Source organism: Primulina huaijiensis, unplaced genomic scaffold, assembly GCF_012295235.1.
Source record: "Primulina huaijiensis isolate GDHJ02 unplaced genomic scaffold, ASM1229523v2 scaffold29509, whole genome shotgun sequence".
In the NCBI taxonomy this organism is placed as follows: domain Eukaryota; kingdom Viridiplantae; phylum Streptophyta; class Magnoliopsida; order Lamiales; family Gesneriaceae; genus Primulina; species Primulina huaijiensis.
Window position 1 is genome coordinate 19,927 of NW_027357014.1, and position 23,242 is coordinate 43,168.

At 33.8% G+C, this 23,242-nt stretch overlaps 4 protein-coding genes across 11 annotated transcripts; 3 read left to right on the forward strand and 1 right to left on the reverse strand.

The window, feature by feature from the left end:
* Positions 1–437: 437 nt before the first annotated feature.
* Positions 438–2,320, reverse strand: LOC140967915 (uncharacterized). Of its 2 annotated transcripts, none has more exons than XM_073428699.1 (5): positions 2,185–2,320; positions 1,923–2,106; positions 1,416–1,622; positions 1,100–1,291; positions 438–659 (listed from the first exon to the last, which is right to left on the reverse strand). In XM_073428699.1, the coding sequence occupies exons 1-5, from the start codon at positions 2,265–2,267 to the stop codon at positions 522–524; spliced, it is 804 nt and encodes a 267-aa protein (XP_073284800.1). In that variant the 5' UTR covers positions 2,268–2,320; the 3' UTR covers positions 438–521. The 2 variants fall into 2 exon arrangements, with proteins under 2 accessions (XP_073284800.1, XP_073284801.1); XM_073428700.1 differs by having other exon boundaries at positions 559–679.
* Positions 2,321–5,732: 3,412 nt separating this feature from the next.
* On the forward strand, positions 5,733–10,876 carry LOC140967897 (uncharacterized). The gene is made up of 9 exons (XM_073428671.1): positions 5,733–6,199; positions 7,046–7,082; positions 7,210–7,288; positions 7,417–7,462; positions 7,538–7,636; positions 8,535–8,603; positions 8,681–9,026; positions 9,119–9,273; positions 9,896–10,876. Exons 1-9 carry the CDS (start codon positions 5,816–5,818, stop codon positions 10,628–10,630), a joined length of 1,950 nt encoding a protein of 649 aa, XP_073284772.1. The 5' UTR covers positions 5,733–5,815; the 3' UTR covers positions 10,631–10,876.
* A 2,280-nt stretch (positions 10,877–13,156) lies between these two features.
* On the forward strand, positions 13,157–16,464 carry LOC140967900 (probable serine/threonine-protein kinase PBL21). Of its 7 annotated transcripts, none has more exons than XM_073428679.1 (6): positions 13,159–13,452; positions 13,947–14,102; positions 14,489–14,676; positions 14,827–15,016; positions 15,279–15,670; positions 15,787–16,464. In XM_073428679.1, the coding sequence occupies exons 2-6, from the start codon at positions 14,015–14,017 to the stop codon at positions 16,042–16,044; spliced, it is 1,116 nt and encodes a 371-aa protein (XP_073284780.1). In that variant the 5' UTR covers positions 13,159–13,452; positions 13,947–14,014; the 3' UTR covers positions 16,045–16,464. The 7 variants fall into 7 exon arrangements, 6 of the variants coding, with proteins under 6 accessions (XP_073284783.1, XP_073284780.1, XP_073284779.1 ...); XR_012173660.1 differs by lacking the exon at positions 13,159–13,452 and having other exon boundaries at positions 13,459–14,102; positions 15,787–16,112; positions 16,222–16,464; XM_073428678.1 differs by lacking the exon at positions 13,159–13,452 and adding an exon at positions 13,459–13,653.
* Positions 16,465–17,686: 1,222 nt separating this feature from the next.
* Positions 17,687–21,433, forward strand: LOC140967902 (UDP-rhamnose/UDP-galactose transporter 6-like). The gene is made up of 6 exons (XM_073428683.1): positions 17,687–17,842; positions 18,452–18,696; positions 19,696–19,880; positions 20,007–20,207; positions 20,482–20,643; positions 20,868–21,433. The coding sequence occupies exons 2-6, from the start codon at positions 18,567–18,569 to the stop codon at positions 21,195–21,197; spliced, it is 1,008 nt and encodes a 335-aa protein (XP_073284784.1). The 5' UTR covers positions 17,687–17,842; positions 18,452–18,566; the 3' UTR covers positions 21,198–21,433.
* Positions 21,434–23,242: the final 1,809 nt, after the last annotated feature.

A 23,242-nucleotide genomic window follows, 5' to 3' on the forward strand; every position in this document is an offset into this window, starting at 1 on the left:
TTGATAGTATGCATCAAAGCTATTGAGAATTTGCGATATTGATTTTATCTCTCGGATTCAAAATATTATGTTTGTTTTAATTTCACAAAAGTAAGAATATTTTTGAGAAAAAAAATTTACATTTATCATATCCTTATTTAATTAGTTCAATAAATGACTGTGCATATTTTTAAGATTTAATTTATTTTAGTATATCCATAAAAAAAACAAAAAGAAATACTACTAAATGTAGAAAATACAGTTTATATATTTGAGATGGAAATGAAAATGTCTCGCAATCTTATTTTTTTGTAAATGTGGGATGAGAGAATAAAACCATGTGATCCAATTGTCGTAGAAAAACTATAAGTATTTTTTCACTTTGATCAATATGTTGCATCATATGAAAAAAATATTTGTCTTCTCTTGTTGTTATTCGATCAAATGTTATNGAAATTTATTTCACTTCATTAATTAAGATTAAAATAAATTACACCCTATATGGTTTCAGTTTAGTTGGCGTCTAACTAAATTCCAGAAAACTAAATCACGATTTTTTCAATAAAATAATTCAACGTATGCTCTTTCCAAATATTCCTCTCTAAATAAATCTCATAAAAGCTGGCTTCTCCATTCGCTTTCACAGTCAAAGCAGCAGTGCTTCTGGTGCCATATTTGCCCTAACAATAAATACATAACCCTAACAAAAATCAGCCCAAAATTTGATGAACGAATAATTTTCAGAAAATTTAGTTATTGAAGACATTTGTCGGGTTCATTGCATACACTATTCTTAGAAATATCGAGATTTTTCTCATAAAAAATGATCTAACTCCCGGTGTTTTAAAATCTTGAGCACACGTATTTTTGAAAACACATGCAGACAAGACGATTTATTAAGTCTCATGTTTTAAAATATTAAGCAAACATATTTCTGAAAACATGTACAACGGGATATGTATGATTAAGATTTGAAAACGAGAGTTAGTAGATCTTTATTTTATTTGTGATTTTTAGCAATCTCGAAATTTTTTTGTAGTAATAGATGCAATTATCTTTGGGAAAATTTTTTTTTTAATGGACGATTGCTACAAGTAATAACAGATATAACGTTACTTACCAAAGGGGTGTCTATCTCAACAAATATGGAACTCAAGTTCAATTCCCACTCGAGGGAACAAATGCGAGGCAATTTACTCTCATCGGCTTTGATCGTGTCATTCATCAGTTTCTTTACGATATCGGTAATGGGGATTTCACCTTCATTGTATGGATCAATATGCGATCTGAAATTCTGTTCCAGACGTCGTGCCTGTGGGAAATGCATGAAAATGAAGTTGGATTTTGTTTTTGAGGCAAAAAGATTTGAAAAAGGAAACAAAACTTTGATACAGATCTATTACGGGTTTCTAATAAAAGTTTGCACAATGAACGACCTTTGGCCAAGGAGAGCTGAGGTTTGAATTGGAAAGAACATGGATTCCGGGAAGAACTTGTTGAATCAAAATGGGCTCCCCTTTAGGCCTGTTTGATACGTAAATCATGGATTTGGAGCAAACATCTGCCAATATCAGATTGAAGCCGTTGTACTGATTGGCTTCTTCCACCAATTCTTCTGCAAATGCCTCTGGACTCTTCTTGCTCTTCCTCCAACAAAAAAAAAATATATATATATATCGCATAACATTCATTAACTGATCAAAAAATTCAAACCCGATTCTCTGTATATCGAAGTTCAACTTTAAAGCATATATAAACATTAATTCATCAAAGAAATTTTGTTTATATGACAAATACATAGGGAGAGGAGCTTAGCCCTGTTAATATTGACATTGAACTGATGTTATTCCTTTGGTTGAAACTTGAAACACCAAATATTCGTGTCTATGTCCCACTAGACATATAATAATTGGGGCAAACATATAATATACATATATGTTCACCTGGAGAAACCGAAGGGGGAGGTGCCCTCGAGTTTTAGCCTCGGGGAGGGTATGTAGCTCCAGCACATTTGTTAGAAACGCGACCCTCCCTTCTCGCGAGCAAGCCAGCCATGTCCCGCCCGCCACTTCGTCTTTGCCTCCCAATATTTGTCCACATTCCCACCACCCCACGGGGGTCGTCGGCCTAGTAAACGCAACGATCTACGTATTAGTTTTAAAACATCTACATTCGAAGTTTTCACGTTTAATTACTGGAACTTACCTGTTATGATATTCATCTCTGTTGAGCAAAAGGAGAAAAGGATACAGAGGATGAGCTTGCCACATGAACAAAGCAATGCACATTTTCTCTGTTTTTCTGTTGTAATGTAATATCACTGGAGAGGATTATTTAAACCTATTTGTTATGATAAATAGCAGAACTATTTGATTTTTTCAAGATATCTAATTTATATATTTAATGCATGATAATAAATGGTCGTTCACAATAATGTAACACTCAAGTTGGAAGAATAGAGTGTACAATAACAGTTTATCTATGTGTATTTTGAACGAAATTTATAATACAAAATAATATATAGTATATAATTATAACTATATATAAACGAATTACTTATTGACTCTGCATCTTCAAGGACTAAATAGGATAGATTGTCATATTTCCTACTTTTTCAATACCAAATATTCAACTGGAATTTTTGGTTTGTGTAATTGTCTTTTTGCGATTTATTTGTAGTCAAATTTCAATCTTAGTCTGTTATCTTTATTTTTCTGGAAATATTAATTTTTATTCTGACGTGATGCTGATATATATAGCGTCACATCAATCTTTCTAATGAAAAATAATTAAAATTGTCAAAAATTAAAAAATACTTGACTGCGACTGAAATTTGATAACAAGATTTAGCAAAATCTAAAAGAAACAAACATATAACACAAAAAATTACAATTTCCCCAATCTTTAGCGTAGATTTATACAAGGACGAATTTGTTTCAAAATGGAAGTAAATTAACTAATCAAGATTTAATTGCGACTGCTTTGATGTATCGTTTCTTGACAATTATCTCAATTTAAGAGTAAAAAAAAATGTGACTTGTGTATTATACCCTTTTTATTTTCATGTGTCCATTTGTTTGAGAATAAACATTATTCTATGTATATTAAATAAAGAGACTTGTAACATTATTTTAATTATTTTAATAATAAGGATAAATAGTAATTAAAACTAATATTCGAACTCGATTCAAACTTAATTCTAAGTAAAATTACCCTTGATATGAATAAAAAAATGGGATCATATTTATTCTTAAAAATAAAATTTAAAAACAATTCAATAAACACTGCATTCTTTATTAAAATATGTATAACATTATTCAATATAAACTGCACACTTAACGTTATTAACATCACCAGATTTTCGCAGCTACCAAGTGATTAGACGGCACACTACTCTAATAATTGAAACATAACATCTATGTTTAATTACTTTTTAACTAACATTTTACTCCTAATTGTGTTTTATTGGGCAGGGATGGACCACGGACGTGTCAAGAGTGGGGGACGATCGATCATCTAATCTAATCTAATAAAATAAAAAGTGAAAGATAAAATTTTGTGTATGATTTTTCACAAAAACATTTGCACTCAAATATTCAATATCGCCCCTATCTGCGTGTGCACATTCAAAAACTAAACGAAATATAATTTTCAATAATAAAACAATATCAGATCAGATGATGATAATAATAATAATAATAATAATAAATATTTACTAATATCACCTTTATGTTAAAAAGTGTGAAAGATCAAGTTTTAAACTTTAAAAATATAAAAGAGTTTAGTACGAGTTTAAATGTACTAGAAAAATAAACACAATAATATAAACACCAGATTAATTGATAAACGCTTAATAGTTTCTGATTAATATACAAAATTCTACCGTAATAAAAAGAACTCCAATTAGCTTGTTATATTTTTTTAAAAAAATATTCACGTCTTTTTATTTGATATATATATATATATGTATGTGTGTGTGTGTGTGTTTTCATAAAAGTATTTTCATTCCAACTGGAAAATAAAAACATAAATAAAAGTTTGTGAATTAATGTTTTTAAAAAAAGAGAGAAGCCTAAACGAGATTAAACTGTTAATGTATTCTACATCGATTGAATAAAGTTTTTGAAAGTTGTATATATGGACATGGGCAATCATTCCCTTGAACTAGTTTATGAGGTTAAGTTAGATTCAAATCTCAATCTTAACATGGTATCCGAACACAGACCCATCGTTATGTATTTGACTGCCAATATTTGGGTCACCCGTTAATATCTTCATGCTCCAGTTGTTCATTCCTATACGTGAGATGTTGTGTTAAGATATCCTACGTCGGTTTGATAAAATTCTCTCTCTTTAGCTAGCTTTTGGGGTTTTATTAGGTCCAAAGTCAATCTTAACATGATATTAGAAGTTCCACCATTATGTGTTGGACTGGACCATTCGTTCTGCACATGGTCGGGTCATTTGTAAATTTCATGTTCCATATATTCATTACTGGACGTGAAGATTGTGTGTTAGTTATCGCACATCCAGTGTTCTAAATGGTGGTCGAGGTGGCTGTCTAGGCGGTAGGTGGCCCTCGACCGCACCGCCTACACATGAGGCGACTGTTTTAGACGGCCCAAGGTATATGGCGTTGGGGAGACGGGTCGAGGCGGTGAGGAGGCGGACGAGATTGCCAGTCAAGATTTTTAAGTTGTAGTCAACAAATTTTAAAAACCTAGTTAAAGTCAACTAATTTTAAATCTCAAAACCCTAGCATATCCTACTTTCTTTTTTTTTTTTTTTACTTTTGGTTTCAACTTTCAAGTCTCAACCACTAAGCCCACGACACACCGAGTGCATATGTAAATGATTTGGAAGATTCGTTCTTTTTAGTCTTGTACTTGTTCTAATTATAGATAACGAATTGAAACTTTGAAATTTAAACTTAGTTTTTTGGTATAAATAATTATATTACTTTGTTAGCATAATAGCATTAATATGATGATAAATCTTTATTAGTTATCTTGTTAATTTGCATTTATATATTTATTTTCACATCATCTAGATGATATTATATTGTATGAAGCTTCTTTGTGCTTAAAAATTATTTAATTATACATATTACATTAAAAATAATGACTATTTGTAATTATATTGTATGATTGTATATGATTATCTATAAAAAATTATTTTAAAAAATTCAACCGTCTGGGCACCGCTTGGGCGGCCAAAGCGGTAGGCGGTCACCGACCGGCCCGCCAGCGCCTCCCGCCATTTACAAGCTTGCTCACATCGCTTAGATAAAATATATTGGATTTACATATACATATGGACTTAGACAATCCTCCCCTTAAGCTAGCTTTTAGAGTTGAGTTAGGTCAAAATATCAATCTTAACATGCTATTGTGTTGGACTGTCTATATCTGAGTCATTCGTTAATATGCCCACAGGTGTTTTAAGATGATAGTCCACCAGTTATTCATTAATAGAGGTGAGAGATTATGTTAAGATGTACCACATTAGTTATACCGACAGAATTCTTGGGATTTAGATATATAAACTTGAACCATCTTTTTTTTTTTTTTTTTATTGAGATTGAGTTTCTTAACATAAAAACATTGAGCTTCTTAACATAAAAATGACAATTTTTAACAACACTAACGAAAGGCGTGGAGCCCGTGCGAAAGCTCACGCGTGAATACTACTCACTTACGAAACTCTCGCACGTTTTATAATTTCTCCACAGAAATATAAAAATAAATAAATTAAAAGTAGGAAAAAGAGAGCACCCGCACCCAGTCCCAAGGCGAAAGCAACGGGTAAGGTAGCAACAGCAATCCAGCCAGCCACAATGGAGGTGAAGCGTAGGAAGAAGGGCCGCCCCTCCAAAACCCCTCATCTCTCTCCCCCTCCAAAACCCATTATTAACGATTCCGCCGCCGCGCACAACCGTCGATCCACGCGCCATAACCCTAATTTGAGCAATTTCGATGAATCAGGCGAAGAAGATGAGAGGAAGGAGAAGAAGGTGAAGCTTGTCGTTCGTTTGCCTCAATCTGGTGACAATATTGGGCGGAAAAACCAACGGGATTCTACCGAGTGCGATTCCGGATCCGGCTCGGGATCGGGTCACTGTTCTGATTCAGACCCGGAATCGGAGGAGCCAGAGGGAAATGGGAAGAAACGCAGGATCAATGCCGTTGATGGTGGATCTACCGTTGCAGTTTCTGATCAGGTGAGTAAATTTGGCTTTATTGGAAAAAAATATGGTAGTTGAGTTTGATTTCGAATTCGGTTTTCTGAGATTTTCTAAAAACTCCTCTTGTTTTGGCGAGTAATTGGAAGCTTAGATTTTTTTGTTCTACTCCAAAAGTTCAATTTTTTCTTCATCAGTTCCTCAGCCTTTTATACATTTTTGGAAATTATAAATTTTCTGTTTTTGGGATTTGGAACGCAGAATAAAATCGTTGAGTTTTTTGAACTAGTGGATGAGATTTGAAGTGTCTTTTGGGATTTCGCGCGAAAAAAATTATTAACATTTCTTTTAAGGATTTTTTCGGGTGGTGGCTACACTGACTTCCAAAGATCTGCAATAGAAATACTATTTATTTTGACCAGTCAAATTATCTTTGCTTTTGCTCAATATAATTTTTTTATTTGAATTACCTTTTTTTTATGACATCTGGGATTTCCATGAATTATTTCAACTCTTTCTTGTTTCTATATATACATATATTAATTCTTTTGTACATGGGTTTGTTCATTTTTTTTCCTTTATGTATAATAGATATTTCTTGTATTTAATCTAGTTGACCTTATTTTATGTAGACCATCCTTCAATTGAATTAATTATTATATATTCGTACCTGATAAAAAGTTCAGATTTGTCCTTACTGTGATTATATGTGGAGGATTTGTTTTTTCTTTTCTGCTTGCTGATGCTGCTGTTACATTAAATGTGTATTTACTGACTTTATTCATTGTGCCTCTTGTTCACTGTCAGTGAATTTTTTTAAATTCGCTTAATTTAAGTGCATATCTACTGTGATCAAAATAAAGATTGTTCCGTTAATTTTTGCAGGAAAAAAAGTTTGTGAAAGCGACTGACAATCCAAATGGTTATTTACATTGCCCTTCTTGATTTGGAATTTAAACAATTTTTTAAGCTCTAAATATTAACACGGAGAATCGGGATTTTGTTTTTTGATGTGATTGTTATAATTTTATTTAATTTTTTGGGGACAGGGTGGCCGTTGGAGTGTGTTTCCGCAACACCTTTGCCAGACAAAAAGTTGTTGGTCTTTATTCTTCAAAGGCTTCAAAAGTATGTTTTTCTTGTATTATTATTCTTTAGATAATTATTATTTATATTTGTCAATATCCTACTGTTCAATTTTGGGTATTCCATTCCTCGTTCCTCAGTGTTGTCGTTATTGGATTATCGTAATGTAGGAAGGACACTCGTGGGGCATTCTCTGAGCCTGTGGATCCCGATGAGGTGATGGTATTTTCTTTGCTGGTGAGACATAATCGTTTATTATGTGCAGCTAATACCGATTTACTTTTGTTGCAGCTACCTGACTACCATGAGATAATAAAGCAGCCTATGGATTTTGGGACTGTGAACAAGAAACTTGATAGCGGAGCTTATAAAACCTTGGAGGAACTGGAGGTTGGTTTCCAGATCTAATTCTCCAAGCTGAATTATTTCAGCTTGCAATGGTTTTCTTTTTGAAAAATGATTCTTACTTTGTTTTGGTGGTTTGCAATTTTGTGAAAAGCGGGAAAGTATTGAGATTTTCCAATGATGCCTGTGCACTTAGTTTACATCTCATATTTCTTCTTCTGTTACTCTAAGGGTATTACTATTATGCTTAAACATGACCTTGAACTATTTTTACTTAAGACAATAATCTCTTCCCTATATTGCTTGATCATCATAGGTTGAAGAGATAGCCTAACGCAGCATTTGGCTTTGAGCTTTGGGATTTTTTTGGTCATTCTGAGAAGCATTATGATTTATTTCATTTGTCGGACTTTTTTCAAAGAAAAAAAATCTGAAGGTAGTTCAAGTCTAACTATTATTCTTAGGTTGATTGACATCTGTTATCATGAGGTATTAGGGGAAGAAGCTGGATCACTTATATGTTCTGCTTTGGGCTTAAAGACAGAAAACGTTTGCCTGTATGCGACCATTAGTTTTGTAATATATATTAAGTTTGTTTGCCACACAAGATATAACAAAAAGAGAATTACTTGCAGTTCTCCATGGATGATATCCTGAAATTATTTGTTTATAAATGTATCACTCAGAACTAAAACAATGTAAACAATATGACCGGACCAATGCTATTATTGACTGATGAACATTTTTTTATTTCATATCTTTCCTGGAATTGCGACCATTTCCTTCGGTTCTTGCCGATAAACTTGGGGAATTGTTGAATATTTTTCCTTTTAGTTAATGTCTTTTTACCTTTGAGATTTGTTCCTAGTATGCTAACAATGATGTTTTCTTTAATAGAGCAAACACTATGATAAGCATGAATTTTTCTGACGTGTGATTCCAGGAAGATGTGCTTTTGATATGTTCAAATGCCATGACGTACAACCCTCCAGACAGCATCTATCATCGGCAGGTTTGTGAATCCTCACATTCTTTGATTCACTCTGTTCGGCTCATTCAGCTCTGTATCTGAGTAATTTGTCATGCTAGGCGCGATCCATCCAAGATCTTGCTATGAGAGACTTTGAAAATCTGAGGCATGAGGGTGATGATGGTCGACCACAGCCCAAGGTTGTGCGAAGAGGTAGACCCCCGGGAAAGAACCCAAAGAAACCTGTTGAAACATCTCCAATAGATCGTGTTGGTCCTGAGATTTCTTCAGGTGCAACTCTTGCTAGTGGAGAAGGTAAAGCAACTGGATCTAATCCATACAACCTAAGAAAAGCACCTCCATCATACACTTTTCGTTCCATGGACCCTTTCGTGTCAACCCTTCGGTCAAGAAATGGTGAAAACTGCTATGAATTGTCCACTGATTGGAATGGTGAATTTCCAGGTTGGTTTGTATAAATGGAATTGATTATCAAGTACCAACACATTTGGTGTATTTACTTTTGATGTTTTACCCTTCGCTTTTCCTATTTGCAGCATCCATTTTACGAGCTGACATGAAATATGGAAAGAAAAATTTCACCATGGATGAGAATAGGCGAGATACTTACGGGCAATTTCACCCCTTATCGTATGGCAATGAACCACATGTTTTGTCGTCTTCTATTGGAGATGCGAAGCGGTTGGTGCCGGTACGTATATGGACAAACTTGAAATTACCACAGGTTGTAATTGATTTTGTTTTTGGCAAAGTATGATAAATTACTAGTCTTTTGTTTTTTTGAATGAGACATTTTTAACTATACATACTGTATTATGTTGCATAATGTATTAAATTAGGAGGTATTTTGTTATCTAACCTTAGTTAGCCGTTATTTTTAAAAATTGATCTTCTGCAATGTATTTCAAATACACTTGGAGAGGTTTTCTTCTAAAGCTTGACCAGGTCCATTTTCCTAAATATCTCATTAGTTAGTGGTATCTCATCATAGATATATAGTTTTTTATAAGGGTGGAAGTCTTTTAAATATTTAAATTGGCCTCGTAGAGTTTTTTTTGTTTCTCACAAGTGGGAAGATAAGCTCTCTTGATTCTTGGAATTATTCTTTTACTGAATTTAATGTCACGAAATTTGCAACGAGTGAGACTAATTAATTTTCAGAATTTCACTTATGTATTGTTGTCATGGTAAATTTCGCTCATTCCATCAGATAATGAGCTTGCCATCCCCATATTCTGGTTAAAATTTTCTGTTATTCAATACTTTGCCAACTGCCAGGATATTTTCCAGTAACACCCGTTTTGAACTTACAGGTCGGTCTTCATGATCCCCTCGCTTATGCAAGAAGTCTTGCTAGGTTTGCTGTAAATCTTGGCCCTGTAGCCTGGAAAATTGCCTCGGAAAAAATCGAGTCTGTGTTACCTGATGGGGTACAATACGGCCCTGGTTGGGTCGGTGAAGCACCTTCACACCCATCGCCTTTTTCATCTGAGAATTGGAGACCGTCAAATAATACTGCTGGTGGCTCAAGAAAACCTGCAACACCCTCGACTTCCGACTTAAATTCTGCGTTTGCTTCTAAAGGAATCGCCGAAGCTGTTCGGAAACTGAACAGTCAGAATGAGCCATCTGTTCACGGTGATGTTTCTTCTTGGAGAATGCAATTTCCGGCTCAACAGAAACCCGATCATCATCCTCAAAGAAACGGCTTTACTGGTGTGCTTGGATACCATTTATCTGCTGCAGGGGTCTCATTCCCTCCTCAAATGGTCGAAACTGTGCCTGTAAACGAGGAGGATAAGTTACCGGAGAGTTGGGGTACTCTGCCGGCTGAATATCCCAAAGAACGAGGTATAATCCCCGTATCACACGCGGAAACTGAATCGTGGAATTCTGGTAAACCATCTTGGCCGGAAATGCCGATGCAACAGAGGCATAATCTTTCAGTTCCTCCGGACCTGAATTTAAGAGTTCCAGCTGTTTCTTCGAGTTCTAGCTTACAGATTGGTTCCCCAAAGCAGCAGCCAGACTTGGCATTACAGCTTTGAGTGCTATTGATTTTCCATTTTGAAGGAATATTGACATTTGGAGCAGAATTTAGATTTTCTATTTGGATCTGCAGATTGATATAGTTTAGGTGACACATTGTACAGATCATGTATAAAATTTTTCTTAGTCAAAACGAAAGAATATTTAGTTTATTAAACATGGGAAACTTTGATACCGAGAATAGATCGATTGATCGAACAAAACCAAGTGAAGCACCTGTTTTATCAGAGTTAAAATTTCCCATGTTTTGTGACCGACATGTACCACGCTTTTGTGGTGATAGATTATCATTTGTTTCCGGTCAAACTTTTTATAAATTTTCATTATAGAATATGGTCAGTTTCATTAATTTTTTTGTATATGTTTTGGTTTATAAGACCTTCTACGATCCAAATCCTCTATTTTACATCATTTATTTTTCAAAATATTTTCTAACACATATCCTTTAAATATTACCAAATCCTTCATTTTTCTAAATTTTCATTCTCAACATTATATATAGATATATATAATTAAATAGTAAATACGTAATATCATTAATCCGAAGTGAATTCGATAAGTGTTTATAATAAAATGTAGAGTGGGTCTCATGTGAGACCGTCTCACGGATCTTAATCTGTGAGACGGGTCAACCCTACTCATATTCACAATAAAAAGTAATACTCTTAGCATAAAAAGTAATACTTTTTCATGGATGACCCAAATAAGAGATCCGTCTCACAAATACTACCCGTGAGACCGTCTCACACAAGTTTTTGCTTAAAATGTATAATGTATTAAATAATCATTTAATTTATTATTAAATCAAACACAACTAAACTTGTAATTGACTCTTTTTTTTTAATAGTGCATTTACAAATAGTACATTTATTTTGTCATCAAATTGCAAAAAATACACAACATTAATCATATATACATAAAAAAGCAACACAATCATAAATGACACGTATGGTTTAAAGAACATTTGAAATAAATTAAAAAAGAAAAAATAGCACTAAATTAATTAAAGAGATAAAAAATAAAAAAAAATAAAAAAGATCAAAACATTTGAAAAAAAATCATCATGCAATTTTGGAGGATATCATTTTCATAATTTATGGCTTTATATAATCTCCAAACCCATACTTCATTGCTACAATGATCCTCTAAATATAGATGATCATTGTAGCAATCTCCCAAATGAAGATCGTATTTGGAGATGGGTTGGAGCCAAATCCGTCCACTATTTTTGAGAAATCTTCCATGATAGAAGATGGTCGGAAATACCCTAAAATGTTAATAATAATGGATTGAGTTGCATGCATGAAAAGTTCAATGTACATATAGAATTTTATTTTTTTTTTTTTTTAAAATTGTTTTAAACCATGCGCCATCCATATTCTCAGATTCTAAATTAGATATGTTTCTGTGTATATTTGAAAATGTAAAAATTGTTTGTCCCAATTTCCCACAAGAGTGATCAAGACTAGTTTTAATTTACGACTGCATTTTCAATCATCATCAATCAAATTGTCAAATATCTAACTAAACTGCATTTGGACCCCAAATGTTTCTTATTTCACACAACTTCACACTCATCTTGAAAACAACAGGCTTTGATGGAGGTGTTTTTCGATCTCCGATAGTAAAGTTTAATTTATTTTTTATTACAGGAGAAATTATATTCGATGGATCCGATTCATTATGTGTTTTCTTGTTCAAAAAACACACACAAGGTAGGATTTGAAAAGACCAATCCCTTTCTTATTTTCATCAAGCACAATCTCATATTATATTGAATTTACAGTAAAAATGTTTTCTTCGAAAATAAAAGTAAATTTTTAGTTAACATTTTCCAATTCAATCTCATAATATACTTTCAAAAAAAGGGGGAAAAACCGAATACTACCCTACCCTATTCATACATTAATGTCTAAGTTGACCAACATTGCTGAAAAATCTTGTTAGTTTGTCAATAAAATGTTTCTTTTGGGAAAAAAAAAACATAAAGAATAATTTCCATCTTTTAATCAATTCAAAATGTATATTTAATTAATGCATGTATAAATTCCATAATCCCCTGAATTCATATATCAAGTCCCTGACTCCATGCACTTTTTATTACATTGTATTGTATCATTTTGCTCTTTCAACTGTATCCATGCACAGTGAACAATAAAAAAAAACTTGAATTATTTTTAAAATATTTAATAATTAGTGATTTATAAGTTAAGGGTAGAGTGAATGTGGCTGAGAGATTGTAAAATGATCCGATCGGTGTTAGAATGGATTATGATGAATGACTTGGTCTTTGTATTATGGAGATATTGTTTTATCATCTACTACTCTCTTCTATCAATTATTACAAATAAAATATCTTATTTTCTTTATAAAACTTTTTTCGACCAGCATACCTCCAATCTTTTCATTGATTAAATTATTGGCATCGTAAATGAGCACCATCTTCATTAAATCCTGACAGATTGTCACATCAATGGTGCATATAATTAGTTTAAACTAACGTTGAGGAAAAATCCATTCTCAGGCCTCACCAAAGCGTTTAAATGCTAGCTGTGGGTGAGAGCGACCCGCAAGAATCACTTTGAATTTTCCACTAATGAATCGAAATATTTTGCTTGTGTTTTGATTGGGAATAGTCTGTGCCAATCAGTAGAATCCAAGTGTCGCCTGAATAAGACGGCATCTGCCGCGCTGGAGGCTTGGTAAGAAAGCCCACCTGCAGATGCTGATGTGTATGACCTGCCGACTGTTCCTTCAGGACCGTATCTCATTTTTTGACTCGGAGAAAATAAAGAAAAAAGAAGGCATTATTACCGTTAAGGTGAGCGCAAAAAGAGGGGGTGGGATGGGTGGATGTAATGGAATTCTGAGCTAAATATAGGAAAAAGGTCTTGTTTTCGGTTTTTTGTAGAAGACCCATGAACAGAAAAATCATGGGTTTTCCGTAACATTTTGTTAATGTCGCAGTTTGGAGTATTTTTACCTCAAAGTTGCGATCTTTTGAAGCATTTTCTTGTATAAGGTGGGTTTTGTTTTGGAATGTTAACCGTCATTTGGTTTGAAATTTGAGGGGAGTAATCTGTGTTACACTAATCGTTCATCTGGATTTGCGTTTCTTGAATTGTATGGAAGGGGTGGGGAGCATTTAATGATTCTCTCTCCTGAATAAAATTTTATATTTGTTTTCCTGTTTTATCTTTATTTTTTCATTGCGATGATGGCTTGTTGATTTGGTCGATCAATATGGACTCTGGAGTTTGATTTGGGATAATGGAGGTGAAACTTGTATCTGTTGACTTTATATTCTTCATTTAGTTTGAAAGACTCAAACTTGGCGAGGGGAGAGAAATTTTAAGGAGAAGGAGAGATTGGTGGGGTAAGAGATGAGCTGCTTTTCTTGCATGAGCCTTCGAAAAAAGGATGTGAGGGATTATGATGCAGATATGACTCCAAGATCCAATGATGATTCTGGTAATTAATTTTGTTTATTTGTTTTCCCAATCTATTTTTTTTCCCTGATTTTCAATGCTTCTATTGCTTTCATGCAATGAGTTTTTCGTCTCTAATGAATGCTTGGGAAAACAGTTCATGGGAAGGAAAAGGAAAATGTGTATGATACATGTATGATAGTTACAGCATTTAAATTTTGAATTTGGCATCTTGATAGGAAAGAAATACAGTTCGCGTAATTTTTTGAAAATACAAGTTTAGTCCCACAAATTCATTGGATTAATCTCGAGACCCACTTCTCTGCCTCTTTGAACAAAAATCTGATTCGCCTTCGGTGACGCTGTCATTTATAATGATCTTCTTTGTGTCTTTTTTCTTTCGTTTTTTGGTCTTCTCGACTTCTTTAGGGAAAGGGAAGAAGGGAAACTCTGTGATTACGCCTAAAGGCAAGGAGAGCAATGAGCCACCAGGCAGTGTGGCGAGAAGCTTTGCGTTTAAGGAACTTGCGGTGGCTACTCAAAATTTCAGGGAAGCGAACTTGATTGGTGAAGGTGGTTTTGGAAGCGTATATAAAGGCTGCCTAGAATCTAGCACGGCAAGCTCTTGTTTTCTTCTGATCCTGAATGTGTATGGCATATAATGATAAATCAATCCTCGGGAGTTGTTGGAAGGAATTTTGCCTTTTACCTTGCGGCACTTGAATTATACTGCAAACTGTACTCATTATCTTTGAATTTATGGTCAGATTGTTGCAGTGAAGCAACTTAACCTCGATGGCCTTCAAGGGAATCAAGAATTCATCGTGGAGGTTCTTATGCTAAGTTTGCTGCACCATTCGAACCTCGTGAATTTGATTGGGTATTGTGCCGATGGCGATCAGAGGCTCCTGGTTTATGAATACATGCCAATGGGTAGCCTGGAAAATCATCTATTTGGTAATCTATGATATACTTTTCATTTAAATTTTCTCCAGAATCATTTAAGTTCTGGTTCTTGGCTCTGGTTCTCTGTTTTTTGGGATGATAAACCTGTTTCATGTCTATCGAGACAAAGAAATATTTAAGTTATAGCTTGGTTATGAATGTGCGGTTGAAGTTAATTAGCATGGCTTTAGACTATTTCTCAGGGCTGTCCTCCTGTCCTATCTTGCTTAGCCATGGATACGTTAGTAATGTATATTTTCCATTTCGTTATCAGATCTCGAGCCTGGCCAAGAGCCTCTGAGTTGGAGCAAACGTTTGAGGATTGCTGTTGGTGCAGCTCGAGGCCTTGAATATCTTCATTGCAAAGCAAATCCACCCGTAATCTACCGTGACCTTAAATCTTCGAACATACTTTTGGACAATGACTTTAACGTTAAACTGTCTGATTTTGGACTTGCGAAACTTGGTCCTGTTGGTGACAACACTCATGTTTCAACTCGAGTAATGGGAACCTATGGATATTGTGCCCCCGAGTACGCAATGAGTGGCAAATTGACTCTAAAATCTGATATCTACAGCTTTGGTGTTGTTCTGTTGGAGCTTATAACTGGACGGAAGGCTATTGACTGCAGCAGGAAGCCAGGAGAGCAAAATCTGGTTGTGTGGGTGAGTTTGCATTTTACTGTGTATAATATGATGGGCACAAAATTTCTGCCTATTCTGGCATAATTCTATGTCAACTCTTATAGACATATTACCACTCACTCCTATGATCTGTACAGTCACGACAATATCTGAAGGACCGGAGGAAGTTTGTCGAGATGGTGGACCCTCTACTCGAAGGACGATTCTCTGTCCGGAGCCTGCACCATGCTGTTGCAATTACTTCAATGTGTCTCCAGGAACAAGCAAGTTTCCGCCCCCTTATCAGCGACATTGTCATGGCACTGGAGTACTTAGCTTCCCGCGCAGGAAGATTTCACAATAGGACATCATCATCCCCAACTCATCTGGATGTTAATCCCCATTCAAGAAGATAAAATCACGATACTGTATCCTCATTCAGAACAGAACCAACCACTCCCTTCCATAGATAGAGAAGCTTGAAGTAATCTTTCATGTTCCTGAACGACGGGGTATAGAACGAAAGGAGTTGTGTAGGCTCTGTGTATGAATCTGGTGAGTGATTACATATTTGAACTTGTTTCCAAATTCAGATATGGAGGGAGTTATATTACGGAGTTGCTGCTTTTCTTCTTCTTCTTCAGTTCTTGATTCCCTTTTTATCAATATTTTTTTCCAAATGCTTCTAGTATATATAAGCTTGTGATTTTGTTGAATTTCTTCATGTTCTTGGTGGAGATTTGTCTTCTACTTCTAGGTGCAGAAGAATTTATTTGAGCTGTATTTGTTGGTTACTGGGGCTGTTTTGTTTTGTATGTGTATTTGTATTAGTGGTATGTCAGAATAAGCCCCCCCATAAATCTGTGACATACGGTCCTTGGCAGAAAAAAATGACTAGGAGGTTAATTTGTGAAGATCTCTTCCTTTTCCAAGGCGGGTTAAGCATTGTCTAGGATAGATTTGAAATCTTAACAGAAGAGTATCTTCCTATCACGCAGTTCGCAGGTCAATAAGCAATCGATATTTCATGAGAATTACAAAAATCGACATTTGTGAAGATTTTTCGATATGATATATATTTGACATTGGTACATCTACGTGATAATATTAAGATAATGCAAAATGTTATTTTTAGACATGTTTTGATGCATAAGATTATTTTTACAATACTTTTTAAACATTAAAACAAGTTATAGTTGAGGAAATTTTGATACATAATATTTTTATATAAACAAAAATAAAATTTCCTTTAATTTATTAAAGTAAAAATTAATGAAAATAATTGTAATGGATAAATTTATTCTTTGTATAATCATATTATAATATTTAACAGGAAAGAGAACGTGAGATTGTTCCCATCCACCAAATTTCCGTGTGTAATCAGCAATAACGACAAAGTTTAGTATGTATTTCTCATAAATGGAGGAAGCTCGGAAGTGGGAATACACTTTAAGGCGAAATTATATAAAAAAAAAATTATTTGTTTTAAAAAATATCACATTTAATTTGATTTTCTATTTTTTTATTTTATATTATATTTTATGCAGTAGCTAATTTTTTTAAACATTTCTTAAAAATAAAGGATGATTTTTTTTAAAAAAAAATCACTTTTTAAAACAGGAGACAACTTGTGATACGGTCTCATCTATGAGACGAGTTGACTCGATTTAAATATGCAAGAAAAAATAATATTTTTGACAAAAAAATATTTTTTAAGAATTAAGTCGGATCATAAATCCATCTACGCAAAAAATTGTGTGACAGAGTCTCACGGGTCGTATTTTGTGAGACAGATATCTTATTTGGTCATCCATGAAAAAAATATTACTTTTTATGCTAAGAGTATTACTTTTTATTGTGAATATCGACCCGTCTCACGTATAAAGATTCGTGAGGCCGTCTCATAAAAGACCGACTCATCCATCTAATAAAATTAACTCATGACAAGACAGTTATTTGACCATAGTTTTGTGCTTTTTAAAGACTTCTAAATGACACCCATATTAATGAGCTAAACCTAATTACCCATCCATGTGTTATTATTTTACAATTCCAAAGAAAAAGATATATTATTTTTTTGCCAACTAAGACTTTTCATTCCATTTTCATTCTGTTCAACATCAGATCAAACGCCAACACACAAATTTCATTCACACAATGTATGCAAATCAGTGAGTATTCAAAAAGTTGCTTTCTTTCCCAAGCTTATAAACGGTACGCTTTTCTTCTCTTGGGGTATTCGTTCAGATTTAACCTTCATGATGTTAATTATTTTTTTATATATATAAAAAGGAAATTGTGTGAACCTGATATTTGGTTGAATCGTGATTGGATCTCTAATTTGGCAAGTAATTAATTATTTTTTTGCTGAATTGAGTACGATCTGGGGAAGATTAGAGTGGGGTTTTGAGGATTTTAGATTGGATTTTGACAGCATTTTAACTGAGTTTGGAATCTCGTTATTTTCTTCATGTAGTTGTCTCGCTTAATTTTATGTTGATTATGGAGTCAATCAGTGTTTTTTATGTCGGTTTATTACTTAATTGATGTGATTTATGTGGTTATTCTTACTGTTTTATTGATGTCGAAAACTAGGTCCAATTAGATTTCTTTTAAAACAAAGAACTATAGATTTGTTTGATAACCGAAGATTGGGTTGTTATCAAATGATGTTTACTTTCCCTTACTCTTTATCAATGTCTATTTCATCATAAACAGTTTTAATTCATGAGGGTTTTTTCTTATGAATATTTTCTTTTAGATTAAGTTGATGAAGAATCTAATAGCTGGCTTTTTGTTGATTCTGATGGTTTCTTTGTGCAGGAATTTTGTTGGAGAATCTTAGATTATACGCAGATGTATTGTAATATGTAGCTTTATGGCCCTGTCAGGGTAATTTTATATTAATAATTGCATATACGAAAGGGAAATTTATCAGATGGCACCCGCAAGCAAAGCTGATAAGAAGGCTTCCGTTGATGTGGCTGCATGGATGTTTAATGTAGTCACTTCAGTAGGTATTATCATGGTCAACAAGGCGTTAATGGCTACTTATGGCTTCAGCTTTGGTAATTTTCTTAGTTTGACTCAGAGAGAATCTCTACTTGCTGTTTATGATAAATTGGATAGCTGATTAATTTATATATGACCAGAGTTGCACTTTTACATGGTATAGTTTGAAATCACTTGATAACTTTTTTATTAATTTGGGTGGGATTTTTATATTAGATTTTGATTTTACTGTGTTCACCCAGCAAGAATGATTGTTAAATGGTATACTGGATACTTATTATTTCTGTTTCGTGGCAATGTTCCATAATGGATTTGATGGATGGAATTGTGTCCATTGTTTCCCCTTATATTTTCCATTTTCGTGGAATTTAGATTATTTTCTAACTTGAATGCTGGAATTATGGTCCATGATGATGACCTGATCTCTAAATAGTAGAACTACTAGCCTGGGAAAAAAACCTCCTAGGAATTTTTTGATATGTTTATTTTGTCAATACATCTTTTGTGAACTAATATCTTGGTGAGAATTTTAAAGCAATTTAAGCTGAAGGTTTAACTTCTTGGTTTGAATGTTTCAGTGGAGACACATACTTAGACTGATATTCGGCTAGAATTATGCTCACACATTGCTTTGAAAGATCAGCTGGCTTGATGAAATGCTAGCTAAAAATGCTACTTGATTGTGCTAGGATTAGATTGAAATGGGTTATAGAGAAATTCAGAGCAAATAAAAGACACAATCATTATCATAAACAATTGATTATGATTTTTGGTGCCAGAGAATTGCTGAAGGATCGAGTAAATCATATACTGATACTAACAATCTAAATTTGAAGTGAGAATAGTTTGATCCTGATAAAATAAAAGACAACTTATACTCTTTTGTGTCAAAAATTTGTGCTCGAAATAAGAATATAATGACAAATTTATTATATGTTTTGGTAGACTACTAGTCTATTAGAGGTCATGTTAAATGTTTTTTATTTTCTATTGTTCTACTTTAGAACATTTCTTGTAATATGAGTTTAACCATTTGATTAATACAATCAATGCAGCTACAACTTTAACTGGCTTACATTTTGCTACAACAACTTTCATGACGTTGGTTCTTAGATGGCTGGGTTACATCCAAGCTTCTCATCTACCATATCCAGAGCTTCTGAAATTCATTCTGTTTGCAAATTTCTCTATTGTCGGGATGAATGTTAGTTTAATGTGGAATTCTGTGGGTTTTTACCAGGTAATTTTAGATGCACTTTCCTTTTTTCAAATGAAAGAATAAAGAAAGTGGAGACGATTTTGTCCAGGTCTTCACTTTTTTTCTCTGTAATGCCAATGGTAATAATTTATCTTGTGTCAATGCCAGATTGCAAAACTGAGTATGATCCCTGTTTCATGCTTACTGGAAGTTGTATTCGACAAGATACGATATTCGAGAGACACAAAACTTAGCATCACGATTGTTCTTCTTGGTGTTGCTGTCTGCACAGTCACAGATGTGAGTGTTAATACCAAAGGGTTTGTTGCCGCATTTATTGCAGTCTGGAGTACATCACTGCAACAATATGTAAGTTCTCCAGTGTGAAATTTCCGTTCAATTGTAGAAGAGATTAGTTAATCATCTCGACATGGGCATGAAATTGGTTAAACTAAAAATGTGTGATCGATAACAAATACCACTTGGCAGTATAGAATATCTGGGTGCTAAAATATATTTATGACCCTTCAGTTTTTATACCAAAGCATTTGTTTCTGATTGTATCTTTCTTGTTTTAGTGGCATGTGTACTTTCATCTGATGTTTTTCATGGCAACAACATGATTATTGATAAATTTTTTCAGTATGTTCACTTCCTTCAAAGGAAGTATTCCCTCAGTTCTTTCAATCTGCTGGGGCACACAGCTCCAGCGCAGGCTGTGACTCTACTGCTGTTCGGCCCCTTTTTGGATTATTGGTTGACAAACAAAAGAATTGATGCCTTCAACTTTACTTTACCGTCTTCGGTAAGTTCTCCAGAAGTTATTCTCATTAATTTTTTCCTCTATATTTTATCGTGTGGTGAAGTTTTGGCTTTATAGCAACAGAATTTATTTTCATTAGTGCTAATTGCTCAGTGCTGTAGAACTTTCTTACATATCATTAAAAGAGGTCGTCCTTGGCTTCACTTAAAAGTTGTCAAATGTTCTGGAACTCGCCACTCATGATCCCCTCGTTTTTTATTATGCAGGCATTTCTAATTGCATCGTGTACCATTGCGGTTGGAACAAATCTCAGTCAATTCATCTGCATTGGCAGATTCACAGCTGTTTCCTTCCAAGTCCTTGGCCATATGAAGACCATCCTTGTTTTGATCCTAGGATTCTTATTTTTTGGAAAAGAGGGTCTTAATTTACATGTTGTTTTTGGCATGATCATTGCGGTTGTTGGAATGATCTGGTATGGCAATGCCTCATCTAAACCCGGGGGTAAAGAACGACGCAGCATTTCAATTTCAAGAAGCAGTCAGCAAAAACAGGGAGGTCTATCAGAGTCATCTGAACAAGATGACAAGGTATAAGCATTTCTTCTGCAGTTGATGCTTCACACACAAAGGACATAGATAATTGCTACATCTTCGATTCTTTTCGATTTCAGAAATGAGATTATATGTTAACAGAGCATCGGTGCTCGGAAAGGATTTGATCACTGATTTGCATTAGCTCCTTGATAGTAATTTATAGTGAAAATTCTTTGATTATGTATGGGATTATGTATCTTTAATATATTTTTCTATTACAATCTTGTTTTATATGCTGTTGGATATTAATAAATAATAGTGTTTGATGCACAATCAGTTCTGAAACTTCTAGACATCGGAGTATGGATACCCAATTGTACTGTTACTTAACCGGACGAAATTCTAATGAATTTGAATCGAGTTTGCAGTTATCAACCTAGCTGTGGAGTTCGATACTTCTATTCCCCCAGGAACTGAGGATTAATAAATTTTCCTATTTATTCTACTAATCGAACTGGACTCGATTATACTTCTATCGCCTCAGATTGCTTCCTCTGTGACAGATCCAATGGTGAAACACCGATGCCAATAAAATAAAACACATCACATGCATAGTAAGATATCAGTCTCAAAATATTATAAATTGATTTCTTATTCAAGGTTATTCATAGACTTGGAAACAATTTTGATTATCATAGTCACCGATGATGTCTTTGAAGATTCTCATCATACGTGATATGGAGAAGAAGAATGACAAAATTAGTTTAACCAAGCAAAATCAAAATATGATCTAGGAATATTACATGATCTAGGAAAGACAGATTTAAAACTCCACTTAAAACTACTGAAAACATTACAATACTCGATTCCTCGAGGAAACTGACCTATAAGCCCCATGTCCGCAAGTTTTATAGCAAGGACATTATTTTCATCTGCATGCCAGCAGTCGACCCCAGTAAATCGACAGATATATCGTGGGCCAGCTTGATTGAAATTACATGATGTTAAGTAATCAAATGGATCTTGAATCGAGTCTTTTATCAACCTCAAACACAACCTATTCGAGTCAGTATCAGTGTCTAGCTAGTGACATCAGACGTGTGTAGATTCCAAGAACATTAATTTCCCATTCTAATCTCACAAGGAATAGGAGAGCCGTATATATATAGCTCCTAATTTATAATCTCGCTTGAAAAAAAGTATATCTTTTGTTTTGCTGCCAAAATAATCCAATCAATCAGTAAGGAATTCGAAGAGTCTTTGAAGTTAGTCATGAAGAATTCATAGGTAATTTTGAAAAAGGAATGGATCGTGAATTATCCAACTGTTTGAATTGAGATAAGAATCAATCTAATTCATGCACCAAATTGTTTCAATTCCTATAATAAAATTGTATGAATGATTAAATAAATGCATTTATTAAAGTGACCCAAATCTTCTCGGTTGAAATTTTATTTGTGTAAAAGTGCATTCCCATTCCTTTGCCAAATTGGGTGGGTGGCTAGAGATGCATGCATGCCTTCAAGTGGCAGGCTGCATATTTACCATAGGCCCGTATATTGAATTGGGCCTTGCAATCAAAAGATATGAAATGAATGTGAACTAATCACCCAATTATCCAATCCAAACAAGAAATGCAGGCAGCCACAGATGATTACATACATGGATCGATGCATATTTTAGTATTAATTTTGTATATAATTTTAGAGAAATGAAGTTTTAGGTTTAAGTTTTGGATGGAGATAATGTGGTTTTGGAAAATGATGCAGGTATATGTTGTTTTTTAGGGTTTTTTCCCCCGAAAACTCGGTTAATTCGGTAAAAATAATCGATTTTAATTCTGTTTTAGTTTATTCGATTACAAATAATTCGATTAAGTTGGTACAATACATAATTAATTGAAGCTAATGACTCTTTGCACGTATTACGTGTTTATACAGTTAAAATATTTATCTAAATATGTTAATTTTTGTTATTTTCAAATTTATTATTTTTTAATTTTTTTTATTAAGAATGATAAAAGTATCTAAATATTTGAAAACATAGATAAAGGTAGGATTATATTTAAAAATATAAATAAATAGCATATAATTATAATTTTAAAT